The sequence below is a fragment of the Mixophyes fleayi genome, chromosome 2, assembly GCF_038048845.1.
Source record: "Mixophyes fleayi isolate aMixFle1 chromosome 2, aMixFle1.hap1, whole genome shotgun sequence".
NCBI classification, from domain to species: Eukaryota; Metazoa; Chordata; class Amphibia; order Anura; family Limnodynastidae; genus Mixophyes; species Mixophyes fleayi.
This window is the reverse complement of record NC_134403.1, coordinates 326,934,263-326,961,969: the sequence shown is the minus strand read 5'-3', so window position 1 is coordinate 326,961,969 and position 27,707 is coordinate 326,934,263. Positions and strand designations below refer to the sequence as shown.

The window sequence follows — 27,707 nt, the reverse complement described above, 5'->3', positions numbered from 1 at the left end:
GTACATCACATTTTTGAGAAGTAGGCTACTCTGTGTATCAGCAGCTTCACTAAGAGGCATACAGCTGACAAACTGTTCCAAAAACTAAGGGATGTCATTGAAAGATGGCTAATCCTGCTTGGAGTCTCCTGAGGATATGTCATTTCTGATTACGACCCCAATATTGGTCCAGCATTACAGCGGGGCTGAATTCCATCACATTTCCTGTTTTGCACACACTATCAACTTGGTGTTACAGAACTTTTGAAAAATGACATGCAGGAGATGCTGTTTGTGTCCATAAACATTTAGGGTCAATTTGTGGTTTCTGCAACAGCATGTAGGAGAATACAGCAGCTGCAAGAAGATTAGCATTTGAGGGGAATATACTTTAGTCCAGCGAAGTAGTTACCTGTGAAGAAAGTGCAGACACGGTTAGCTTGAGTCAAGTGATTGCCTTAATAATAGATTTTGAAAAGGTGCTACATAAAATTATAGTGTGCAATAAAACAAAGTAAATGTGCTAACTATATTTTAATTGTAGATGAAATACTTAATTTTCTTTGCAAGGATCCCAGACTTATCAACATCTTGTTGGGACGTCTTCTCCTTCAGTTTCTCTGGCAACTGCTTGTAGTAAAAGAAATTGCTTTCCCAAGACACCCAGTGGTGATGCAGATGAGTCCGCTAAACATTTTGATATTTGCTGTGCTGTAAAAGAATTGCCCAAAAACCGTGACAGCTCTGCCCTAAAATCAACTAGTCATTCCCTTTGGAAGGCCATTATCAGCAATTACATCATACTACACAGACTTCTATGATATTGGGATATTGGGATGAATTAGTATTGTTGGAGGAAGATTATCACTAAACCCTGCCACCTCTCCAGTTTCGCAGTGAGCTATGGTACAATAAAATGTAACTGCAGATTTAGACCAAGACTGTCAGCCCTATTATTTCTATTTCAGCAATTACAATTAGCAATGGAGCAATGGAGCTCTTCTCTTTGGGTGTTACCTATATAACGCAGCACAATTTGCCTGCAAATTCTACAGACAAGCCTGCTTGTCTTCCTCTCCATCAATGACTCTTAGCAATTGAGCACTCGTCTTTGGGTGTATATTACACCCAAACATTATTAGTGAAAATTATGAAAAATACAGTTTAATCCCTGATAGGCCCTCCACCATCCTTTGCATGTTAATAGTAGGATTGGTTGGAATTATGGTCAAGGTCACACATTTTTTTGACAAATCCTTCAAACCAGCCCAGATGTCAAACTGTTGTGGTCTGCCCCCTGCGTCATCCCTGCTTGTGTTTGGAAAGTGCATATTGGTGCCAGAACCTCACATGCCAGAACTGCTCCCACTGGTGCCACACTGCTGCAGGACTTACACAATCAACCGCATCCTCATCGTCGGATACCCAAATCTCCCCCACATCCTCTTCTAAAGACAAAGTGTCATCCTCACTTGGTGTATCACCGGCTACACTCGGGCTGTTCAGGCACATATCAGCAGAACTGCTGAAAGGGCCCTTCTTTATGGGTAGACTAACAGAATGGTCACGATTAGACATCCCACTGTTGGATGGACTCTCCACAGGGATTGTTGTCATTTGTGAATCAGAGCAAATATTCTCCTGTAATGCCTCACTGTTATCTTGCAGCTCGGCTTTGACGCGTAACAGTAGTTGTGCACCAATTGTAGGCTGGGTAACTTTTTGGGATCTGCCACTAATAGCCAAAGGTGAAGGCCTCATTCTCTCTTTGCCACTGCGTGTGTAGAATGGCATGCTTGCAATTTTTTTTTTATCGTCACTTAACTTTTGCTCAGTTACACTTCTTTTTCGCTTCAATACAGTAAATTTTTTTTTGGTTTTTGTTTTTTGCACTAATTTGAAAACACTCTGTTGTTTGACATCGCCTTGGCCAGATGACGTACTGGGAACACTAACATCAGGACTGGTGACAGAACCTGGTTGCTCATTTAGATCATATGTGCTTTGAATCCATTGCGTAGATACTGCTGACAGATATGACTTTTGACAGCCAGAAATATTAATGCACAATTAGAGAGGACACCCCAAAAACACTGAGGAGTGCTTAAAATTATTGAGTAGATACTGCTGACAGATATGACTTTTGACAGCCAGAAATATTAATGCACAATTAGAGAGGACACCCCAAAAACACTGAGGAGTGCTTAAAATTATTGAGTAGATACTGCTGACAGATATGACTTTTGACAGCCAGAAATATTAATGCACAATTAGAGAGGACACCCCAAAAACACTGAGGAGTGCTTAAAATTATTGAGTAGATACTGCTGACAGATATGACTTTTGACAGCCAGAAATATTAATGCACAATTAGAGAGGACACCCCAAAAACACTGAGGAGTGCTAACATTTATTGAGTAGATACTGCTGACAGATATGACTTTTGACAGCCAGAAATATTAATGCACAATTAGGGAGGACACCCCAAAAACACTGAGGAGTGCTAAAAATTATTGAGTAGATACTGCTGACAGATATGACTTTTGACAGCCAGAAATATTAATGCACAATTAGAGAGGACACCCCAAAAACACTGAGGAGTGCTTAAAATTATTGAGTAGATACTGCTGACAGATATGACTTTTGACAGCCAGAAATATTAATGCACAATTAGAGAGGACACCCCAAAAACACTGAGGAGTGCTTAAAATTATTGAGTAGATACTGCTGACAGATATGACTTTTGACAGCCAGAAATATTAATGCACAATTAGAGAGGACACCCCAAAAACACTGAGGAGTGCTAACATTTATTGAGTAGATACTGCTGACAGATATGACTTTTGACAGCCAGAAATAACAATGCACAATTAGAGAGGACACCCCAAAAACACTGAGGAGTGCTTAAAATTATTGAGTAGATACTGCTGACAGATATGACTTTTGACAGCCAGAAATATTAATGCACAATTAGAGAGGACACCCCAAAAACACTGAGGAGTGCTAACATTTATTGAGTAGATACTGCTGACAGATATGACTTTTGACAGCCAGAAATATTAATGCACAATTAGGGAGGACACCCCAAAAACACTGAGGAGTGCTAAAAATTATTGAGTAGATACTGCTGACAGATATGACTTTTGACAGCCAGAAATATTAATGCACAATTAGGGAGGACACCCCAAAAACACTGAGGAGTGCTAAAATTTATTGAGTAGATACTGCTGACAGATATGACTTTTGACAGCCAGAAATATTAATGCACAATTAGAGAGGACACCCCAAAAACACTGAGGAGTGCTAACATTTATTGAGTAGATACTGCTGACAGATATGACTTTTGACAGCCAGAAATATTAATGCACAATTAGAGAGGACACCCCAAAAACACTGAGGAGTGCTAACATTTATTGAGTAGATACTGCTGACAGATATGACTTTTGACAGCCAGAAATATTAATGCACAATTAGGGAGGACACCCCAAAAACACTGAGGAGTGCTAAAAATTATTGAGTAGATACTGCTGACAGATATGACTTTTGACAGCCAGAAATATTAATGCACAATTAGAGAGGACACCCCAAAAACACTGAGGAGTGCTTAAAATTATTGAGTAGATACTGCTGACAGATATGACTTTTGACAGCCAGAAATATTAATGCACAATTAGAGAGGACACCCCAAAAACACTGAGGAGTGCTTAAAATTATTGAGTAGATACTGCTGACAGATATGACTTTTGACAGCCAGAAATATTAATGCACAATTAGAGAGGACACCCCAAAAACACTGAGGAGTGCTAACATTTATTGAGTAGATACTGCTGACAGATATGACTTTTGACAGCCAGAAATATTAATGCACAATTAGAGAGGACACCCCAAAAACACTGAGGAGTGCTTAAAATTATTGAGTAGATACTGCTGACAGATATGACTTTTGACAGCCAGAAATATTAATGCACAATTAGAGAGGACACCCCAAAAACACTGAGGAGTGCTAACATTTATTGAGTAGATACTGCTGACAGATATGACTTTTGACAGCCAGAAATATTAATGCACAATTAGGGAGGACACCCCAAAAACACTGAGGAGTGCTAAAAATTATTGAGTAGATACTGCTGACAGATATGACTTTTGACAGCCAGAAATATTAATGCACAATTAGGGAGGACACCCCAAAAACACTGAGGAGTGCTAAAATTTATTGAGTAGATACTGCTGACAGATATGACTTTTGACAGCCAGAAATATTAATGCACAATTAGAGAGGACACCCCAAAAACACTGAGGAGTGCTAACATTTATTGAGTAGATACTGCTGACAGATATGACTTTTGACAGCCAGAAATATTAATGCACAATTAGGGAGGACACCCCAAAAACACTGAGGAGTGCTAAAATTTATTGAGTAGATACTGCTGACAGATATGACTTTTGACAGCCAGAAATATTAATGCACAATTAGAGAGGACACCCCAAAAACACTGAGGAGTGCTTAAAATTATTGAGTAGATACTGCTGACAGATATGACTTTTGACAGCCAGAAATATTAATGCACAATTAGAGAGGACACCCCAAAAACACTGAGGAGTGCTTAAAATTATTGAGTAGATACTGCTGACAGATATGACTTTTGACAGCCAGAAATATTAATGCACAATTAGAGAGGACACCCCAAAAACACTGAGGAGTGCTAACATTTATTGAGTAGATACTGCTGACAGATATGACTTTTGACAGCCAGAAATATTAATGCACAATTATGGGGGACAACCCAAAAGCGCTGGGGAGTGCCAAATATGAAGAAAAAATAATAAACCTCTATCCTCCTCTCTGCACTAGCGATTTTGGTTAGAGCAATTGCAAGAACAATATTGTATTCTTTCTCTGTCCCTGCTCTAATTAGCCTATGACTACACCCTGCTCTCTCCCTCTGTCAAATGGCGATGGATTGCTGTGGAGGCGTGTATTTATAAAGTTGAAGTATCGCGAGAACCGAGTCCCGAGATCCGACGACGTCACAATGACGTTCGGCCTCGATTTGGATTCGGAATTGGCGGGAGAGTACCGAGCTGCTCAGCTCGGTACTCGGATACCCAAAGTTCGGGTGGGTTCGGTTCTCGGAGAACCGGACCCGCCCATCTCTAATTAGAAGCCTATCTACGTGCTTGCCAATGCTTTCTACTGGGGCCCATAAGAGTAAGCTTAGAAGAGTCAGACCCAAGGTTAATCTTGTGACAGAAATTATTGTTTGTATTCCACTCAAGTAGGATACAACTTTTGGACAGGACCACCTTATGGGATGAAAGCTGCCCATATGGCCATAATGTCTCCAGCAGTGATTGGAGATATGGGGTATATGCGGTAGACTTTCTGGATTACTGCACCTGGAGCAACCTTTGAATGAAATTTCCTTATAGCTGCACTGATTGACCTCTTGGAAATGCACTTGCAAATTTTATTCCATGTTTCCTCTTCCAAAGTTACTCCCTTGTGTATTTCCCAGGCAGCTTCAAGGTTTTCTAAAGCTGCTGTATTTAGGGAGCTGGAATTGGGTGGTAGAGAAATAACACCTTTCCGATTGGGATTATATGTACACATGCGTTCTATTGGGGAGAGTTTTCTTGCTGGCAGGTTAGGAGATATTGATAGAATTTATTGTTTGGGATTCAACATTTCTCTTGCAGTTCGCTAATTGATAGTTGGGCAAAGTTCTCTATCACACGATAAAGCGGCATAATACCTGTGATCCCCTATGGGTGAGAGATGGTCTGACAGGCGGAGACTCCCACTGATACTATCCCAAAATGCTAAAGGTCAGAGATACTAAAGCTGATTTCAGTCTCTGTTGCTTTTTGAGCCACAGACTCTCTTTAGAAGAGATTCATTGAGCTCTGTCCTCCCAATTCATTCTCTCTATCTACCCATTGCCTAGTTTGTGGATTAGGGTGCCAGGAAAGGAGTTGCCTCAAACATATCTCGTAGTTTTAGCATAATAAGGGGCACCCCAGAACCCCCTGTGACATGTGCCTTGGTCAATATCACTCAAGTTTGTTTTTTTATTATTATTGCAATTCCAAATACATTGGTTGCAGATTGTCTCAGCCGGCCCCCAAGCAGGTATGGAAAGAAAAAAAGAATATTTTGGACGACATTCAAATTTTATTGCGTTCATTTACCTATCCAGGATATGAAGTGTTTTTCCAAAGCACTAAATCCTGATCTTATCAAGTAGGGGTAGGTAATTAGCTTGATATAATTGATCATAGTGATGTTAGCACTGAGATACTTTATTGACTCTAGAGAGGGATTCTTAATACTATTTACAATAAAGCATTCAGAATGAAAACCATCGGTAATCCCAATGCTACTGTAGCGGGTTTTTAATATGCTTTGGGTAAAGAAGAATTATCTATTTAGACAAGTCTTAATTACACAAAACACATTAATAACCTACAGCAACAGTGAATAATTCATGCGTTGTTTATAAGGCTTATCGGTAACTGCTGTAGTGCTTTATGCCTGTGTACTTATTAACTAAAGTATGACTGTCCATTGTATATTAGTCATCATTATGAGGCTGTGTGTATAGTATACTGATCATCAGTATGGGACACGGTATACTGAACATCAGCCATCACAATGAGGCTGTGTGTATGGTATACTGATCATCAGTATGGGACACGGTATACTGAACATCAGCCATCAGACTGGGGCTGTGTGTATGGTATACTGATCATCAGTATAGGACACAGTATACTGAACATCAGCCATCACACTGGGGCTGTGTGTATAGTATACTGATCATCAGTATGGGACACAGTATACTGAACATCAGCCATCACAATGAGGCTGTGTGTATAGTATACTGATCATCAGTATGGGACACGGTATACTGAACATCAGCCATCACACTGGGGCTGTGTGTATGGTATACTGATCATCAGTATGGGACACGGTATACTGAACATCAGCCATCACACTGGGGCTGTGTGTATGGTATACTGATCATCAGTATGGGACACGGTATACTGAACATCAGCCATCACAATGAGGCTGTGTGTATAGTATACTGATCATCAGTATGGGACACGGTATACTGAACATCAGCCATCACACTGGGGCTGTGTGTATGGTATACTGATCATCAGTATGGGACACAGTATACTGAACATCAGCCATCACACTGGGGCTGTGTGTATGGTATACTGATCATCAGTATGGGACATGGTATACTGAACATCAGCCATCAGACTGGGGCTGTGTGTATAGTATACTGATCATCAGTATGGGACACAGTATACTGAACATCAGCCATCAGACTGGGGCTGTGTGCATGATACACTAACCAGAATGATGCCTTGTATACTGGTGATCAGGATGGAATCCTCCTTACTGAATACTAATCACCGGAATGAGGCTATATAGTATATACTGTATACTAAACTAGGATTATGTGTTTGGTAATCTAGTCATTAGAAAGGGGTTCTGTATATGGTTATTTGCATGGTATACTAGTCCTCATAAAGGGGTTCAAGCTCCACTTGTCACTTAATACAACATTTATTTACTGTGAGTCATATTCAAGTAAATATGATTTAGGGAGGAATATTGCTGGAACCGTATACCAAAATAATTAATTTAATCTGTAAACTAGCAAAAGCGATAATTACTGTCTGGTTTTAAATATTTATTAAAAGAGTTAACACTAACGTAATATACCATGTTTAGCACTGTGTATTTGTCTGTACACATCATCATGAATTTCCATGCAATGTCTCTGGCAAAATAGAATAGGGACTGAGAGGCCTACATTGTGCTGACGAGCAATACCCATATTCTAGCCATGAGAGTGTACATTAAAGCCTTCAGAAGAACAGCCATCAGTCATCCACTGTTTCTGTAAGTTATTAATGTGCTTTGTACAATGAAGAATTATCTAAATTTTACATAACATTAAAAAATCTTAACTTACAGTAGTGAAAAAATAATGTATTTAGCAGAGATGTGCACTGACCTCCGTGTTTTGGTTTCGAAAATGGTTTTGGCTTTGCCCAAAAATCCTTAAAGATTTTGATTCAGGATTTGATTACAAATTGGGAAAAATAGGTAAAATTATGCGATTTTGAGACGTTTTTGCTCCACTATTACTATTTATAGCATTAACATTAATTTACAGTCTATTTTCTAATGATCTCTTCACAACTATCCAAATTTTCACTAATTTTGGCCAAAGTCTGCAGCAAGCAGAGTACCAGCAAAAATACATGACAGTTTACTAAAAGAAACAATAACCATCTCTGACGTTTGGTCTTACATTTGATTCTTTGTCAAGAAAACCACATAGAACAACAGGAAAGGCACAAGATATTAAAAAAAAAAAAAACATGTCGTTACCCGACTTCTTATGCAATCCCAGATTGTCTTCAGTTGCAACTCATGATTCATCAAAAGGTGATAGTCTGCATATCATTGCAAAATATATGGGGCAATGGTTCTCTTGTATTCTCAATGAGACCCTTCAAGGAAGTGCAATAACGCACCTCCACTATGAAATGCCAACTCCGGCGGTATGCATTCTAGCTTGGAACGCAGTAACCAGAAGTACAATGACTCACTTCCTGTGAAACTTTTTGGTTCCATATTTTCCTGGAAATTACGTTTTGCCTCGTTTTCAGACCCTATTTTGACACAAAGAATCGAGTTGTGTTTTGTATCTACTCGGAAACCCTAATCTTGGACCAGTCGTATTTCTCTGAACCCGATCAGCGGATCTCTGGTTTTTAGTTCCAGTGGCCTAGCAGTAACGAGAATCTTCATTATTATCCTTTATCTATGTAGCACCAACAGATATTGTTTAGTCGTACTCATCCGATCATGGCCCGCAGGAGCTAATATAAATCATGTACCAGACACACTAATGTGCTTTTTTTGTCTTTTGTACATGAGCATGTGAATCTGTCTGTACCTGTAAATGTGTGCCATTGTACCTGTTTATTTGTATTTATTAGTGAGTGCAAGGAAGGATGGGTTTGTGCAAATGTCTACCCTTTTGTACTATGATGTCCAGTCATCGTGGCCTAGTGTCATTCTCCCCCAAGACTTGCAAGTTAGAAATGTAATTCTTATGTTGTCTTAGTTTGTGTATGTATAGATGTTCATAGCACCCAGGCACAAGTGACCTGGCAGCAAGATATACTGGCCATGCCTCACAGTTTGGGACAATGTCTCACCTTGTCTTGATAGACTCAACTAAACAGTTTCGGTCTTAATTTTTTTTTTATTTTTTTTTTGCAGACCCATGGCCTATTGGCTGAGCCAAGTCTCCTGTGATGCCAATATACACCCTACACCCCAATGCTCTGCTTTTAAACAAGCATAGGCAGAAACACACAGTGCAAGAAAATAATTTTGCACATATAGCAGCATCAAGGCTATCCATTATTAGGGGAAATATTCCATATCTGTAAAATGTATTTATTTGCATATTGCTTTGTAATTGTGCAGTGAAATAAAGTTAACATTCACTGGGAACCTTATTTCTTTAGATATCTGCAATTATTAGTTTGAGTAGGAATTAAACGTGTACCTATCACCTACTCAGTAGAAACAGCCATTTTGCAATCTGATACAGTATTCATAAAAATGTAGCCTGTTCACTCACAGTGCTGGACATAGCTATACCGGGATAGCACGCTGGCTAAGTGGTTAGCACTTCTGCCTTACAGCACTGGGGTCATGAGTTCAATTCCAGACCATGGCCTTATTTGTGAGGAGTTTATATGTTCTCCCCATCTTTGCATGGGTTTCCTCCGGGTGCTCCGGTTTCCTCCCATACTCCAAAGACATAACGGTAGGTTAATTAGCTGCTAACAAAATTGACCCTAGTCTCTGTCTGTGTTAGAGAATTTAGACTGTAAGCTCCAATGGGGCAGGGACTGATGTGAGCGAGTTCTCTGTACAGCGCTTCGGCATTAGTGGTGCTATATAAATAAATGGTGGTGGTGATGATGATATACTTTATTTAGGAAGGACAGAGTGGAAAGAATCAGAAGAGGGGTAGCAATGTATGTGGGGAAAAAAAAGCATAAACATTAGTTTAATACAAAGTATTGAAAATAAAACGAAGGCCCTTTAGGTGACCATAGAAACTGGGGATAAGGCTGTTTTATGTACTGGGGTGATCTACAGACCACCCAGTCAGGAGCTTATTGCAGGGCATCAGGAAAATGGATTAAAAGGAGAGGTAATAAATAATCCCGGGAGACTTTAATCTACCAGATGTGACCTGAGAGAGAACCTAGGATCCAGTGACCATCAAGCAGTATGGTTTAGTATAAAGACAGGCTTTTACCCCACAAAAAAACAAAAAAAAAAAACAAAGCAGAAGCTGAAGAGACAATGGCTCAGGCAGTAGGTAAAAGGGGAGGGACGGATGGACATTTTTTAGGTATATAAGTGAAAGGAGAACAAAAGCAGAAATAATAAGACTAAAGACAGAGTGAGATTCTAGTGAGGGAGACAAGGTGATCGTAGATCTTCATTATTTTTGCTCAGTATTCACTACACAAAGAGCGGAGAAGGGGCCACAGTTAAGTTGCAAGTATATTCATAAAATTAGGTAGCTACAAGTACATTTACAGAGAAGGTCCTAAAAGAGCTCTCACAACTGAAAGTAGATAAATCAAAGGGCCCAGATGGGAAACATACAAGGATACTAAAAGAGCTTAGCGGGGTCCCCTGGTAACACCATTAACAGAATTATTCAACCAGTCACCACTAGCTACAGGAGTAATTCAAGAGGACTGGAAATGAGCAAATGTAATCAAGCAAGCAATTACCAACCCAGTGAGCCTTACATTAGTAGTAGGGAAATGAATGGAAAGTCTTAAAATAAAGAAAGAGTTGTAGAATCTCTCAAATCCAGTAATTTAAAGGATCTCAAACAGCATGGATTTACTGGGGGGAGGTCATGTCAAACAAATCTTACTGACATTTTTGGCTGGGTGACTAAAGTAATAGATCAAGGGGGGAGGGGGCATAGATGTAGCTTATCTGGATTTTAGTAAAGCTTTTGACACTGTCCCACATTGCAGACCGGTAAATAAACTCAAACGCTTGGGAATGGATAAGATCTTAGTTGCATGATAGAAAACAGAGTTATAGTAAATGGAGGGCATTCACAGGAGTTACCAGTTAAGTACCCCTAGGATCTTTACTTGGACCAGTGCTTTTTTAAATATCTTTCTTGGCGACATTGCAAATGGTATTGAAGGGACAGTATGCCTTTTTGCAGATGACACAAACATATGCAACAGGGCAGACACACCAGGAGAGGTAAAACAACTGATCAATGATCTACGTAAATTACAAGAATAGTCAAGAGTATGACCACTACAGCTAAATGTCCAAAAAAATTTAAAATCATGCACTTAGGTCTCAAAACCCCAAAAGCTAAATATAGTATGAATGGCAGTATAATGGAAACTACTGAGGAAAGGGATCTAGGAGTCACTATTTGAGATGACTTAAAGGCATGTAAGCAATGTAACAGGCAAGTCAGATGCTGGATCGCATAGGGAGAGGAATCAGTAGCAGAAAGAAAGAAGTAATAATGCCACTGTATAGGTCATTGGTATGGCCTCATCTAGAATACTGTGCTCAATTCTGGAGGCCATATCTCCAGAAGAATATAAATACATCAGACTGTACCAAGGGCAACTAAAATGGTGTATGGTCTACACCACAAAACTTACACAGAAAGACTAAAAAAAAAAAATCTTAAAATTGTATAATTTAGAACAGAGAGGGAACATGATAGAAACGCTCAAATATATCAAGCAATTTAATAAGATACAAGACAGAAACATTCTTCAAAGGAAGAGCAGTATTAGAACACGAGGACATGCACTGACACTGGAGGGTAGTAGGTTAAGAGGAAATTTGAGAAAAACTACTTCAAAGAAAGGGTAGTGGATAAGTGGAATAGCCTCCCATCAGAGGTGGTAGAGACCAATACAGTAAAGCAATTTAAACATGATTGAGATAGACATAAGGATATCCTTACAAGAACAAATAGGGTTTGAGGTTACCGGTTAAAAAAATGGGCAAACTAGATGGGCCAAGTGGTTCTTAACAGCTGTAAAATTCTATGTTGCTGCTTCCTGGTGAATTATTAGGCTATTAATAGGTCTCTAGTTCTTAGCAAATAGATAGGTGGATTTTCATGAGTATTGATGCAGCCAATAAGAATTTTCCACTCTATGAAGGATGAGGGCGCACTTTAAAATAAAACACATTTTGCACCCCCAAGTGACCTAATGCCATGTAAAATGGAATACATGTTTGGTGCTACCAACCAATGACTATAATAACGCATCTCTGACTTTTTCTTGGTTTACTCATCAAGAAATGTTTTTTAATTAATGGTCCTGTATGATCTGTTGATCTTCTCAAAGTAGCACAGGTGTCTTAATCAATGATCCAGCTTGGTGACTGATCCACACATGGTAAGTATCATATATCCACCTTTGCTTCTGGAATAGAAACATGTAATGCGAGTTATGGTAGTTTGTACTGGAGACATTGTGGTAATCAATGGTGGAGGCAGGGACATCATATTTCATCTAACAGTGGTGTATTGTCAAGGGGAAATAATTTTGCTCCATGGAACTCCAAGTCTGCAATGTAGTGGAAACAAAAGTCCATTTAAGTCTGCAAAATACTTTCTTAGTAACAAGGATGAGCAATAGTGAGGGTAATAAGTATTGCAATTAAGAACATTAATTAAATCCATGATGTACTCATTTCCTGGCAAAACAACAACCTGATAACTATTACAAAGTAGGGGTAGATTACGGTTTACCCAAATAGCTATGGCAATTCAATTGTTAGCTCAGCAGGAAAACAGGCTGATCGCTGATTAAAACACCAACGATACCCATTGTCCTTAGGAATCACTGCGAGTTGGAAATGAATGCCATACTTCTGTTCAGTTCCGAGCTACAAGATATCCATAGTGCCTCTGCAATTTATTTTTTTAAGCAGATTTTTTGGTAAATAATCCAGGTCTAAATGCATAAATTTGGAAATGTGACAAACTTTAGTATATTTTTTCACACACATGTGCTGGGAAATTGGGTAAAATTGCATGAAGTGCGTTCTTAATGCATTCCCCACACACTTTAAATGTATTGTTCTTTTACCAATAATAACTACTGTACTAAGCGCTAATGCATATGAAATCGGTCATGCTGTGTTCTAAAATGATAAAGACTGAGCTAAAATGGTACACAATGATGGGTACTAGCCTGGAAAACAAACCATTCATCCTTGTTTTGAATTCTCAGGCATGCTTTAGCAGCTGTAGAGTATGTCAACAGTGTGTAGGTGTGAACGGTCCCCGAGACTTGGCTATGCTGAAACATAATACCGGGCTTTACTGTAGAGCTTTATAAATAATTGATTTTCTTTGTAAGGGTTTTTTTTTTTGGACAGATTAAAGCCAAAATGACTTTACGGCATCTTAACGTGGGACTTGGCTTGGTTCATGGCTGTAGAAATAAGTATATTCCCGAGACGTGTGACATATAAGGTTAGTTCCAACAGCATTAGGATCAATTTATAGTAATAAGAACAGAAAGACGTTGGATGTTCACTGCAGGGACTACAGGAAGCAAACGGGGCATCGTGAGCCATGTGCATAACAATAAATGTTTAAAATAAAATTCCATAAAGCAGCATGGTATTACACCCAATACAGAAAACTGTGGCCGAGTTCACTTTGGAGATTATTTTGTTTTAATTATATTTGTTTTTTTTATTATGATACGCCTCCACTTTTTTAAGGTAGTTGATTTATGATCCAGCAGGTGTCACTGTTGCTAATGTACATAAAGTGGTTTATCCAGCAACTAGAAGCATTCAACATACAGAAATGCACTCAAGTTGAGCAAGGAATAAAATTACTGAATCTAATCAAGCCTATATACATTTATATAACAGTTATATTCAATCAGTTAAACGTACGTATTTTAAAAATGTATTTTGATAAAAAGTTATCCTTCAATTTGCACATAATACAGTGAACGAAACAGCAGTCACACTACTAGGAATAGCTTTATTCAGAAAACCAAACAGCATTCCACGTAAACCAGGAGGCCACACTGTTTCCGGTGATCCACATCCAATGAAAAGAAGAGTGCCAAAAATATCATTAACTAAATAAACAGAAACAGCTGCGATTTGTCATGAGAATGATTCATTTAAAGAATTAAATATTCAACTTTAAAAAAGCAAAATGATCCGGGAGACAACAGCTCATAAATGGCGAGCTCTAACATAGAGGCGCTTGATCAAGCAAGGGTGAGAAAAAGTTTAAAAAAAGCAAAACAAAAAAACAAATTGTGGCCGTTATTGCCACCTATATTTACACACACAAAGAATCCACAACTTTTGTGACTTTGTAACTTCTAGCACTCACTCCCGAACTAAAGTTTAAATGTGCATTCTGCCCCCCTGGAAGACCTATAGACTGTAGGCAAGAGGTGGATTCCTGAAAAATTAGTATGGTCATACAAGCCAACATGGGTTAAGATTCTCTCTTGCCCTAGTTTTGGTTTACTTAAATGCAGCTTGAAAAGCTAATGGAATTAGAATTATAAATCAGGAGCCATCTCTGATCGTTTAGTTAAGTCTTCAGCGGTTTGATATCTTTATTTTAACTTCCATCAACTCCTGATAGTTTACAACAATTTGAAAGAACTGGACTATTGGATATTGCATTTTCTCCTTCTCTAAATTAAAGTATGGATGTCAGGTTTCCAGATATTTGCAGCATGACCACAATTAAATGTAGCTCTTATCCTTGCAAATAAGCTGTGAATTAAACTCTCATGACCTCACATGAGGAACGGACAAAGATTACTTTAATGAGATACAGACTCCCCAAACAGATGTATTATGAAGCACAGAGCGTATTTCTATACAGCCGCCAGAATACAGGCCTTTTCCATGCAGGGACAATAATTCTTCCTTTCATTCAAAACAGATGATTTTTTTCCAAATATTTGAAACAGAAAAGTGCAGTTTTGCTTAAGATTAGGCTCCCATTCATTAGACATACCTAACAATCAGGCGACTTGTACTGCCGACTATAGACAGCCACTAAATATCTACACAAGAAAACGACAGCTAGTCTGCAGGTACAAGGGGTAAAAGACAAGTTCCTGGGATGCAGTACATTTGCACAAAGCCTCTTTAAATGTACCTATTTATAAATATGTACAATTCAATTACAGGCACTTGAAATGTCTTTGGTTGGAAGAAACCAACATTGCAAAGTTGTGGTCCTCCCGCCCCCCCTTCCTAGAAAGACACAGGACAAATTCTCCTGGCGGGGTCAACAGGCAATGACTCCAGTTTGCATCTACTGATGACACGGAAGGGATGGTTATGCTTCAGACAAAGCAACCTGCAAAACAAAACAGACATGTAAAAAAGTTGTATGATCTTGCAAAAAGAATTACATTCTATAAAAAAATGCAATTACTATCAGTTATCCACATGTGTCTGGATGATGTTAAGAGTAGAATAATCACCTACACACATTGGTGGCAGCCACTTAAGAATGCAGCCTATCAAATTCACAAGGAACTAGAGGCATTACGGAGTCACTGAGAATGTACACAGCAGCTAGGAACCAGTGGCATTACGGAGTCACTGAGAATGTACACAGCAGCTAGGAACCAGTGGCGTTACCGAGGCACTGAGAATGTACACAGCAGCTAAGAGCCAGTGGCGTTACCGAGGCACTGAGAATGTACACAGCAGCTATGAACCAGTGGCGTTACCGAGGCACTGAGAATGTACACAGCAGCTATGAACCAGTGGCGTTACCGAGGCACTGAGAATGTACACAGCAGCTATGAACCAGTGGCGTTACCGAGGCACTGAGAATGTACACAGCAGCTAGGAGCCAGTGGCGTTACCGAGGCACTGAGAATGTACACAGCAGCTAGGAGCCAGTGGCGTTACCGAGGCACTGAGAATGTACACAGCAGCTAGGAGCCAGTGGCGTTACTGAGGCACTGAGAATGTACACAGCAGCTAGGAGCCAGTGGCGTTACTGAGGCACTGAGACTGTACACAGCTCCTAGGAACCAGTGGCGTTACTGAGGCACTGAGAATGTACACAGCAGCTAGGAACCAGTGGCGTTACTGAGGCACTGAGAATGTACACAGCTTCTAGGAACCAGTGGCGTTACTGAGGCACCGAGAATGTACACAGCAGCTAGGAACCAGTGGCGTTACTGAGGCACTGAGAATGTACACAGCAGCTAGGAACCAGTGGCGTTACTGAGGCACTGAGAATGTACACAGCTCCTAGGAACCAGTGGCGTTACTGAGGCACTGAGAATGTACACAGCAGCTATGAACCAGTGGCGTTACTGAGGCACTGAGAATGTACACAGCTCCTAGGAACCAGTGGCGTTACTGAGGCACTGAGAATGTACACAGCTCCTAGGAACCAGTGGCGTTACTGAGGCACTGAGAATGTACACAGCTCCTAGGAACCAGTGGCGTTACTGAGGCACTGAGAATGTACACAGCAGCTAGGAACCAGTGGCGTTACTGAGGCACTGAGAATATACACAGCTCCTAGGAACCAGTGGCGTTACTGAGGCACTGAGAATGTACACAGCAGCTAGGAACCAGTGGCGTTACTGAGGCACTGAGACTGTACACAGCTCCTAGGAACCAGTGGCGTTACTGAGGCACTGAGAATGTACACAGCAGCTAGGAACCAGTGGCGTTACTGAGGCACTGAGAATGTACACAGCTCCTAGGAACCAGTGGCGTTACTGAGGCACTGAGAATGTACACAGCAGCTAGGAACCAGTGGCGTTACTGAGGCACTGAGAATGTACACAGCTCCTAGGAACCAGTGGCGTTACTGAGGCACTGAGAATGTACACAGCTCCTAGGAGCCAGTGGCGTTACTGAGGCACTGAGAATGTACACAGCAGCTAGGAACCAGTGGCGTTACTGAGGCACTGAGAATGTACACAGCAGCAAGGAGCCAGTGGCGTTACTGAGGCACTCAGAATGTACACAGCTCCTAGGAACCAGTGGCGTTACTGAGGCACTGAGAATGTACACAGCAGCTAGGAACCAGTGGCGTTACTGAGGCACTGAGAATGTACACAGCTCCTAGGAACCAGTGGTGTTACTGAGGCACTGAGAATGTACACAGCTCCTAGGAACCAGTGGTGTTACTGAGGCACTGAGAATGTACACAGCAGCTAGGAACCAGTGGCGTTACTGAGGCACTGAGAATGTACACAGCTCCTAGGAACCAGTGGCGTTACTGAGGCACTGAGAATGTACACAGCTCCTAGGAACCAGTGGCGTTACTGAGGCACTGAGAATGTACACAGCAGCTAGGAGCCAGTGGTGTTACTGAGGCACTGAGAATGTACACAGCTCCTAGGAACCAGTGGTGTTACTGAGGCACTGAGAATGTACACAGCTCCTAGGAACCAGTGGCGTTACTGAGGCACTGAGAATGTACACAGCTCCTAGGAACCAGTGGCGTTACTGAGGCACTGAGAATGTACACAGCAGCTAGGAGCCAGTGGTGTTACTGAGGCACTGAGAATGTACACAGCTCCTAGGAACCAGTGGCGTTACTGAGGCACTGAGAATGTACACAGCAGCTATGAACCAGTGGTGTTACTGAGGCACTGAGAATGTACACAGCAGCTATGAACCAGTGGTGTTACTGAGGCACTGAGAATGTACACAGCTCCTAGGAACCAGTGGCGTTACTGAGGCACTGAGAATGTACACAGCTCCTAGGAACCAGTGGCGTTACTGAGGCACTGAGAATGTACACAGCTCCTAGGAACCAGTGGTGTTACTGAGGCACTGAGAATGTACACAGCTCCTAGGAGCCAGTGGCGTTACTGAGGCACTGAGAATGTACACAGCAGCTAGGAACCAGTGGCGTTACTGAGGCACTGAGAATGTACACAGCAGGTAGGAGCCAGTGGTGTTACTGAGGCACTGAGAATGTACACAGCAGCTATGAACCAGTGGTGTTACTGAGGCACTGAGAATGTACACAGCTCCTAGAAACCAGTGGCATTAAAGTTAATTGATGAGCTGCATTCACATGATTATTTCCATAGCACACACAAAAAGACCAACTCTACTGTGTGCAAGCGACAGCTACATTTTAAATGTCAATATTTAATATTAACATACCACATAAATGAAGCATTAAAATGTGCAACGGTCTATTATTAAAAAAATATATGACATAATATTGAAACAAACATTCTAAAGATTAATACAAATAGTTTCCCTGAAAAAGTAGCAATATTAAATTAAGATTTTTAGCCATTTTTATTCATCACTATGCCAAACTTATCTCAGTGACAAGAGCTTTAATAGCTTGTATTTACTAAGATTAACTTCAATTTCCATAGCACAACATTTTACTGCACAAAGTGCAGGTGAAACTCCTCAAATCTTGGTTCCATGGGAAAAATGTAACCCCTGAGATCAGGCTGCACATGAGCAGGACACTTTCTGAATCAAATGCTTTTTTTTTTATTTATAATAAAACTTCTAGACAAATATAATATTTTTTGTAAATTCATATCAATGTTCAGCTTAAGATGGTAGATATTCTCTGAAACACATTGCTTATTCTACAACATATTAACAATGTAGGTCTATAGGTGTATGTTTATTTGATCACACTACCTTTTCAGGGCAGAAGTCAGGGTTGCTTTGTCTGAGCTTGCTAGGTCGCCCCCTGATGACTGCATAGCAGAACATGGTGATGACCATCACAAACAGGAAGTAACTGGTGTCCATCAGGTGCAAATTAATAAGGGAGCGGTCATCCTGTTATGAAAGAAAACACACACATGCTTACAAGGATACTCCCATAACAGATTACTTTAATGCTGGCGATTTAATTGTTCACTATCTTTCAGCAAACAACTAGAGGCAACAAGGTCTGTGGCCCATTTGGCATTGGAGGGCCACACTACACAGATGCAGTTCTTTGGATATAGTTTGTATTTCGGTGGGTACCTGCACTCTGATTTATATATGCGGGAATTGTGGCCGCTAGGGAGTATGCGGTGGAGGCAGGCCCGGCGCTCCCATTAGGCAAGGTTAAGCACTTGCCTAGGGCGCCGGGCTCTGGAGGGCGCCACAGAACTGGAAATTAATTTTAAAACTGTGCGGCGACCGCTGACCATACCTGTCACGGCCGCCGCACAGCATTCAGATGCATGGGGGAGGGGGGGGGGGGGGGGGGAGAGGCTATTGCTCACCACCACCACCTCTCTGCTCCGTCTCCTCCCCTCCACTCACTAGTGTCAGTGAGTGGAGGGGAGGAGACAGAGCAGAGAGGCGGCGGTGGTGAGACAAGGTAAGAAAAGACGGGGTGAGGGGGAGGAGGGAAGAGGGCGCCGATTTTTGCGGGGGGGGGGGGGGGGGAGGGAGGAGGGCGCCGTTTATGCCTAGGGCGCCATGGACGCTAGCACCGGCCCTGGGTGGAGGAGGGGGGTCCCAACCCTCCTGAATGCAACAACTAAGCAAGAAAAAACCCGTAGGTGCATAGAATGATGTGTGCAAGGTAATTCAGAGTGCAAAATATAGTATATAGGCAAATACAAATGTAGTTAAAAATCTAGGACAATGAACAAGTCCTTGTACAAACAAATGCATAAATGTTACAAAGTCGTGTTTTAATAAAAACAAGTGAGCAAAATGTTTATATATACGCCTATAGAATCAAAATAAACCCGATCCATAATTTCATGTGGTAGGAAAAAACAGAAACTAATGGCAAAAAATTGGGAAAGAATCAGCAGCCCAAAAGGGGCATAAGTCTTCCCAGAATGGTGGATAAGCCTTGAAAGCAGGCAGCTTATTCATCACTAGAGATATACAGTGTACATCCACTACACCAAGTTCCAATCAGTGTGTCGCTCCTTAAATAATCTGTGATGAGATTCACAGTATGGTGCAGATTAGTTGGTTTCCACAATAAATTATTTAAAATCATTGAGATAACAAAGTGGTCCAGGTGTATTACCAATGTCTGTTCCTTCACAGGTTATAAGTTAGTACACGCTGCCAGTGAGGCTGGCTTTAATGAAAGTCAATAAGAGCTGATGGTTAAGTTCTCCGATAATCATTGGCAGTAGCAGGACAAGGTGTGGTGAACTTACCCCCAAAGCAGGAATCTTCCTTGTGGATCCCTCCCATAAGCGCAGACGCTGATAGGAGGGATCCACCAGCGGCTAGTCACGGCTGGACGCTTATGTGGCGAATGTAAATCGATAGCAGAGAGTGTGTGCAACGTTAGTAATGAACCGTAGTATGATTAGAAATCAATGTTGAGAAGATATCAATCACGTTTCGCTCATAGGGGGTTCCTCAGAGATGAAAGAATACTGTGTCAAAAACGAGTCCAAGCAGGTAGTTCTGAGTTGGTTGGTGAAGCGTGATTGGATGATTCACAGAGGCAGTAGGTGTACATTAGATCTGTGATTGGCAAGATGTATTGCTGAATAAGGTGTGGTTTGAACAACAAGGGGGTGGACTATCTTTGTCCATTCAGAAAAAAATGCATAGCAAATTAAATGGACAGTTGTAGACATTAATAAGGCATACTCCCAAGGGAAAATAATTATCCATAAACACAAACTTATAATCCATAATGATAAGTTCAATGGCCTCTTGTAGAAACAGCAAACGGAGATCATATGGAGATGATGATTTTAGTTAAGACATGAAAATAAAAAAATTCCCACTGTTCCAAAGGGGATGAAGTAATAGCCATCCAAAACATGGGGATAGGGAATTGTCACAAAAAAGTACCCATATAAGCAAATTGTAATCTATTAAAAAAAAACAAAACAAAAAAAAAAAAAACACGGGCCAAAAGCGTGTATATGTGCAAAATAGCAATAAATCTTTATATCTGTCTATATCTATCTCATATATCTCTATCTTTATATATCTCTAGTAGAAGAAAAAGGATGTGATTAATTCTAGCGTATGTATGCAATATACCCACCTTCACTACAGGCAGGAATGAGAAGTTTCTGTACTTTCTTAAAAAGAAGTTTCAGTTTAGCATATGGACATGTAAATGTATTAAAACACCAGTGACAGCTGCCTTATAATTACTTTTATGTATAGTACAGTAACATTCATAGACAACAGAGAAGAGAAATGACAACGCTTACAAGGAATTAACAAAAATAATCATTCGGACATTGTAGTAATGGTGCTTGACACAGCAAGGAAGTCTTAGAAACCCAGTGATGTAGCATTTATCAAAAATGGTGCACTGGTAACTATTGAGGAAATTTAAAAAAAAAAAAAAAAAAAAAAAGCAGCAAAAAAAATAAATATATATAATAATAATAATAGTAATAATTCTAAAAATGTATTTCAGTACACTTCCGAAAGTGAAGCAAAAGTCGTGTTGGTTGCTCTGTGTTAAAGCATCTTTTCTGCACCAGTTGTCATAACTTACTAACATTTAATTTGATAAAAATACTTATTTTTGAAAACTGTATATAAATATTCTTAGAATGTCATTCAGATATTTTTACACCCCCACAAATTGTGACATTGTGGGCAGACAGTAAGCATTTAAAGTTGAAAAACATGAAAAGAATCAATAACCTGACATAAATATACATAATATGCTTAGCACATGCTTTGCATTACAGCAAGCAGACACAGTCAGAGTCCGCAGTACTAATGTTAACCATTTATCAGGACAATACCTAGAAAGTACTTGGAAAAACACACTAAACATAGGGGCAAGTCCCTAAGGAGAGTCATTCCTTTCAGATGAGCACGCAGTATATAAATTAAAATGTACAAAAAAAAAAAAAACGTTTTCTCAAAAGATTTGTTTAAGCACAACAAACTATGGATGATTTGAAATACTTATCGTGCACAACAGAAGCAGAATTATGCTGTAGAGCATCTATAAATAAGATCAATACAAGGACACCATTGCAACAATCAAGCAGAACATAAGGAAACAGAAATCATTATGTGCCGATAGGAAGTAATAATGATCAGAACAACAAGCAGTCAGTGGAAACTCCTTGAAATCTCAAGACAGATATAGATTAGAGGAGGCTTCAATTACTAGCAGTAACTGGTCTCAAACTGTTGCATCAAGTACAAAACACTATATGCCTAATAAAAGCCAGCTTATTGCTGTGTTGAGGGCTTGGTCACAATCCTGGTTTACAGCAGCTCACCATGGTGTAAATACACAAGTAAGAAGCATTACAAATGGCAGGGGGTACAAATGTGTAAGTATGACCCCTTTCATTCAATTACTGGATAATACAAAAATCATAAACGGAGTAGAGAAAATATATCTAAAATCCAATGGTAGGAAGTGAACGGGTATGTGGTCCCAGGTATTTTATACATGCGTCCTCTTCTAGGGGAGGTAACATTTGATCTAGAAGGACAGATAATTTAAATACTTCTCACAAGAACTAATTTTGCTCATGATACACATTTGCCGGTCGCCACTAATTACACATGCAGGCCTCTGTCCGACAACTGATACAATGTAAGTGCACTAACTTCCTGCTTGACACACAATATCCAATCCACTTCACTGAAACCGCACTTACTCAACTTGTTCTCTGCAACATTTCATTGTTGATATTCCTTGACCTACAGTACAATCAAGTACTACATCAATCAGCGGTAAAGAGTTGAGAGCCCCAAAGCTTAAAAGGACATCTATCGTGAAATAAAATAAAAAGTTATATATTTTAACATAATTAGCAAAAAATGTTCTCTGTAGGTTTCCTTTAAAAATATTTGCTGTTGAAATATAAAAATGTCCCAATATGAATCCTCCCTCCTCATCTTACTCATAGAGCAGGAAAGCCACCTATAACAGGTAACGTCATTGGTGGTCATAGGTCTGCTTCAATAACCAGCTCCACGGGGATAACTACATAGAAAACATCTCCGAAATAGCACAATTTCCAATGTCGGCGCATTCATGGCAGCAATGCCTAACAAAGACTGACAAGCCCCCTTGCCTGTCATTGTGGTACAGCACTTGTAATACATACCTGGCAAGTGGTCCAATATCATGGTCTTTAGAACACATGGACCACAATGAGCTCAGTTACTGTAGGTACAGTATAACAATGTAACCCTAAGAAGGGGGGCAGGGGGCAGTCATAATAGGACATTTTTAGATTTAAAAAACAATACAATTTATTTTTTAAACCTTTTATTCAACTTACTGTTGGGGTAAAGAAAGGAAGAATGGGTGACCGTATATCAATGCATAAATCCTAAATTTACAGGCAATTTTATTATACTTTCTGATGTGCATGATGTGTGTGTGTATATAAAATTAAACACACATGTTCTGAGTGCAGATTTTAATGATATCACACTTGAATCCCATTTAAATTATTTGGCATTTAGAAAGGTATTGTGTCTGTGTTTTAATAAAGGGTTTATGTTTTTGGTTGCTATACAGATACAAAAGCGACAGTTCAATTGGTCATTCATGAGAGTGTTTGTAAGAGCAAAATAAATATAAACAATGATTTAAGCATGACGTACTTTTAAACAATTATACAAAGTTATCATTGATGGAAGAAATGGAAGCGACCAGTGTGGACTATGTTATGAATAACGGAGCGACACTTATGTTGGTAGGTCTGCCGGCTGTATTCTAGTTTCGTACCAGGGTGTATGTTGTAATCATTTGAAATTTTGTAGCGATGGGTAATGTTTTCCCATAATTTGAAGATTTTTGCAAGCTCCCTGCCAGTCTATTTTGAACACACACACAAAAAAGTTTTTTCTTGTAAAAAGAATATGAAAGGTGGGTTATTACACATCCACATTTGTAAGATACTCGTTCTGGCTATTGCTGATACTAGTTGGGGCTTTGTTTTTCTTTGGGGGAGAGGATATCCCTTTTTTTGACATCTCTTATTTATATAAGCAATATATTGAATAAAACATATCTTGAGGTTGCGATACCAATAAAGATACAATTACAACTATACTTAATATGAAAAATCTCTAAACAATCACATATATAGACATAATAAATATGTTAGTAGGTTTCTGCTTCCTTTTACAAATTTTGCTATTGTGAATAGCATAACAAGATACTTAATCAGTGGGCAGTCCCAAAAACAGTTATAGAGGACAGCTTCCAATTTCCCACCTTCAGGGCCTGTCGGTGAAGATGCCAATCCACAACATGGCGACTGGATCATTATGTATAGCATCTCCCTGTGCTTACCATAAGTGTATTTACAGAGTACAGTAATGACGTTATGATAATGGGGGAAATGTGAGAGACGCCCCTTATTCTTTTGTCAAGTAGATAAAAAGTCTATGTAGAAAGTTGCAATGGAAGAAAATAGATTTAGTAAAGGACGGCAACAATAGGTTATTGTGATTAAGTCCAGTATAAGTTAGAGAACTGTTTTAATAATTTTGCTTACATAATGATGTGTGTCAGAAAGCTGGATTGTGTGGCCACAGAATTTCAATGCAAAGTGATCATTGTGTGATGCGGGACTTGTTTCCCAGAGAAGGTAATTTAAGTGATAACTATTTACATTCCATCTATTCCTTATTTAATGCCAAATTATGGGATATCGTAATAGGAATTACCTGTCTGTGAATATGTTAAAAAAAAAAAAAAACGTATAAGGTTCATGTTTGGTAGAAACCGTTGCTCTAGAAAGATGTACGTTTGCATATGTGTCCTGATGGTGAACCCATTCTCTCATGTAGTAGGGTTGTCAATTTTTTTTTTTTCCCTCAATAGCAACCGGAAACTAAAAAGGTTACAGCTCTTTTCTCTGTAAGAATTTATAGTGAATGGTTTTAAAAAAAAACTAAAAAAAAAAAAAAAAAAAAAAACACACGAAAGATAGGTGGCAATAGTAGCAAATATATCTATTTAGGACGTAGACCCAATGTAAGTAGCATAGATTTCTGGAATAAGAATTACACAATATTTTATATTTAAAAAAAAAAAAAAAAGTTTTTTTTAAAATTATGTTTTCTTCATTTTTGACATTAGACAAAAGAATCCGTCATAGAGTCAAATTCTGTAAAAATAATTTGTTAATATAAATTCCATTTTTTAACCTTGTGGGACTATTCGTGTGAGAGAAGTGTCTGATGATTTCTTTAATTTAGCAGCAACTTGAAGCTATTAGATCCAAGTTACAGTGGCTCTGTTAGTGTTTGTGGCAGGGGAGATCGGATATTATAGAACTATAACAGAGATCCAAGAGAGATGGCTGGAGGTGGCTTAGAAAGGAAAGAAATCAAACTTGAAGGGCAAATATACATGATTAACGACATCTGGCAGCCGTCCAAAAATAAGTAGGTCACCTCGGAAACTGTGTTATAGAAGAGCCATATAACCACCAGCAGGGAGAGTGGCATTAGTAGAACATGAAGTGCTTAGAGCTCTGGGGATGAAACTGTCCAATCACGTACTCACCTCTGGAACAATGACGGTGAGCTTTGGATTTAAAGCATGGTACACCTTCCCAATAGCCCCCTTATAACACCAGAAGGGGTTATAGTCTTGTGCATACTTTGTCCCAGCATCCCGAACAGTGGCGAAGCTTTTGTACCACAGAGTGGCATTGCTGTATGTTTCAGGAATGCAATGAGGTGGTTGTCTAAAACAAAGCAAAAAAAAATAAAAATAAATGGCTGCTTTAGTTTGAATGAATTATAACTTGTCTGCTGTGGACTATGAACAGAAGCATCATTATTAATCTTCATCTCCTGGACGGCCATATGTCCTCAATGTTGAAGTGGGCAGGGACAGAACAACCTTAAGCCAATCAGCTTTATCAGAATGTTCCCAGACGCACAGAGTATTTCTGGAGAGAAATGTGCTGATCTTCTGGGTCTGTGTTGGGTACATGTGACACGGGCAGTGAAATAATTTGAGATAAGGAACAGAGCAATGCAGAAAGCTACACACAGAAACAGTGTTAGGACTTGGCTCCTCCAACACCAGAGTAGTGATGTGAGGTCCCTGACACACCAATGCAGAAACTGTGCTGTCAAACGCAACTGTACATGAAACAAAGTTCATACATCCAATCTGTTATGAAATATAAAAAGAATAAAGACTCACACAGTAACTGGAAACACGCTGCTCATTACTGTCACAGTCATACAAGTGGTAAATACCACCTGCTCACAGTGCCCATGGAGGATACAGTCATCGGCGTTCCAGGCAGCCGGCAAAGTAAATGTTATATTCATTTCCTCATGGGACTGTCTGCCTTAGAGGGGAAAGTAAAAACAGTATATTAAATAAACAATGTTCAAATAGTAATAAAAAGCAAAAGGTCACACAGGAAGGAATCAAAGGGAAACTATATCTGGCTTCTGGGCTTGAATTCCTTTCTACGACAGGCATACATGGGCCATAAACATGCGCACGGTGCTTTTATGCAAACAAGGACCATAACTATCATTTTTACACAGTATTCAATAGAACGATGTGCAATAAATACGGGAGGCGTCTTTCATTAACAAAGATGTGCGACTGATTGTATGGCCATCATCAGGTTCTAACTCAAGGGTCTCCATTGTGGAAGTGGTGGTTCTGGTCACCCTGGCAGACAGAAAATCTAGAGAGCCAAACTGTTTACACCAAATACAAATGCAATACAAAATTCTGGCATCTGTGCTTAATGGATGTGCCAGTGTTATACAGTGCAAGCCCTTGATATTAAAGGCAATGGTGCTTCCCTGGTTTCCATTAGTAAACTTCTATGTGATTTTGTTCATTTTACACTATCTATAACACACTCCCTACTCAAGAGAATTTGTTTATAAACCATTATTTATATAGTATCTGCATATTATACAGCACTTTACAGAGCATATGTAATAAATCACATCAGTTCCGGCCCCAGTGTGGCCAACAATCTGTATTCCCTAAAACGTATCGATAAACCACATCGTAACAATGTAGTTAATTGCGGCAAGATCGCACGTGGTGTCTAGCCACTACTAACCAATCACAGAGGATCTCTCACCTTCTGCACAATCAGAGGAAGCTCTGTATTGGTTAGTTAATAACAGTTAATCTCACGTCCGGTCACTTGTTTTGCAGCTCTATAGGGAGCAAGTGTGCATAGGAGCGGTGCAAAGAAGAGGATCCCATAGCTTTAGTCGATTAATAAATTGGTAAACGAGGGATTAGGAGAGCTTTATTTAAATAAAGGAATTTTTCAGTGTTGCTGGGTTTCTTTTACAGACTGTTTCAATGTGGCATGGGGGTTGTTGAGTAGAGCACTAGTGCTTTCAGTGTTATTGTGGGGGGACCCAACGCTGATCGTCCCTCCATAATTCCCACAACCAGCCCAGGCTATCAGTTATTCAGACTAGTAATATTAGTCATTTCTTTTTTTTAAACATTTTACAGCAGATACAGTAATGCTACTTGCATAACAGCACTGTCTATAGTCTAGATACTGTAGTTGGAGTCAGGCTAAACGACTGAATACAGAGAGAGAGATAGAATGTCTGAATGCTGTGCAGATCCTGTGAACATACACATGGCAATTCAAAATCAATAACAGTGAGAAAAATGTTAACCAAATATTTTATTTTC

The 27,707-nt window shown here is 39.7% G+C and overlaps 1 protein-coding gene across 4 annotated transcripts in view; it reads right to left on the bottom strand.

Annotated features, from left to right (window-relative positions):
• Positions 1-14,088: 14,088 nt before the first annotated feature.
• Positions 14,089-27,707, bottom strand: part of TMEM248 (transmembrane protein 248) — a 28,808-nt gene continuing 15,189 nt past the window's right edge. For 3 of the 4 annotated variants that reach the window (XM_075196799.1, XM_075196798.1, XM_075196797.1), the window contains 4 exons: positions 26,217-26,367; positions 25,566-25,749; positions 18,761-18,904; positions 14,089-15,461 (listed from right to left, as the gene is read on the bottom strand). In XM_075196799.1, coding sequence (XP_075052900.1) covers positions 15,441-15,461; positions 18,761-18,904; positions 25,566-25,749; positions 26,217-26,367 — 500 coding nt within the window. In that variant the 3' untranslated portion in view covers positions 14,089-15,440. Of the gene's footprint in view, positions 15,462-18,760; positions 18,905-22,692; positions 22,805-25,565; positions 25,750-26,216; positions 26,368-27,707 lie in introns of those variants that run through there. The other variant, XR_012688187.1, reaches the window with a different exon arrangement.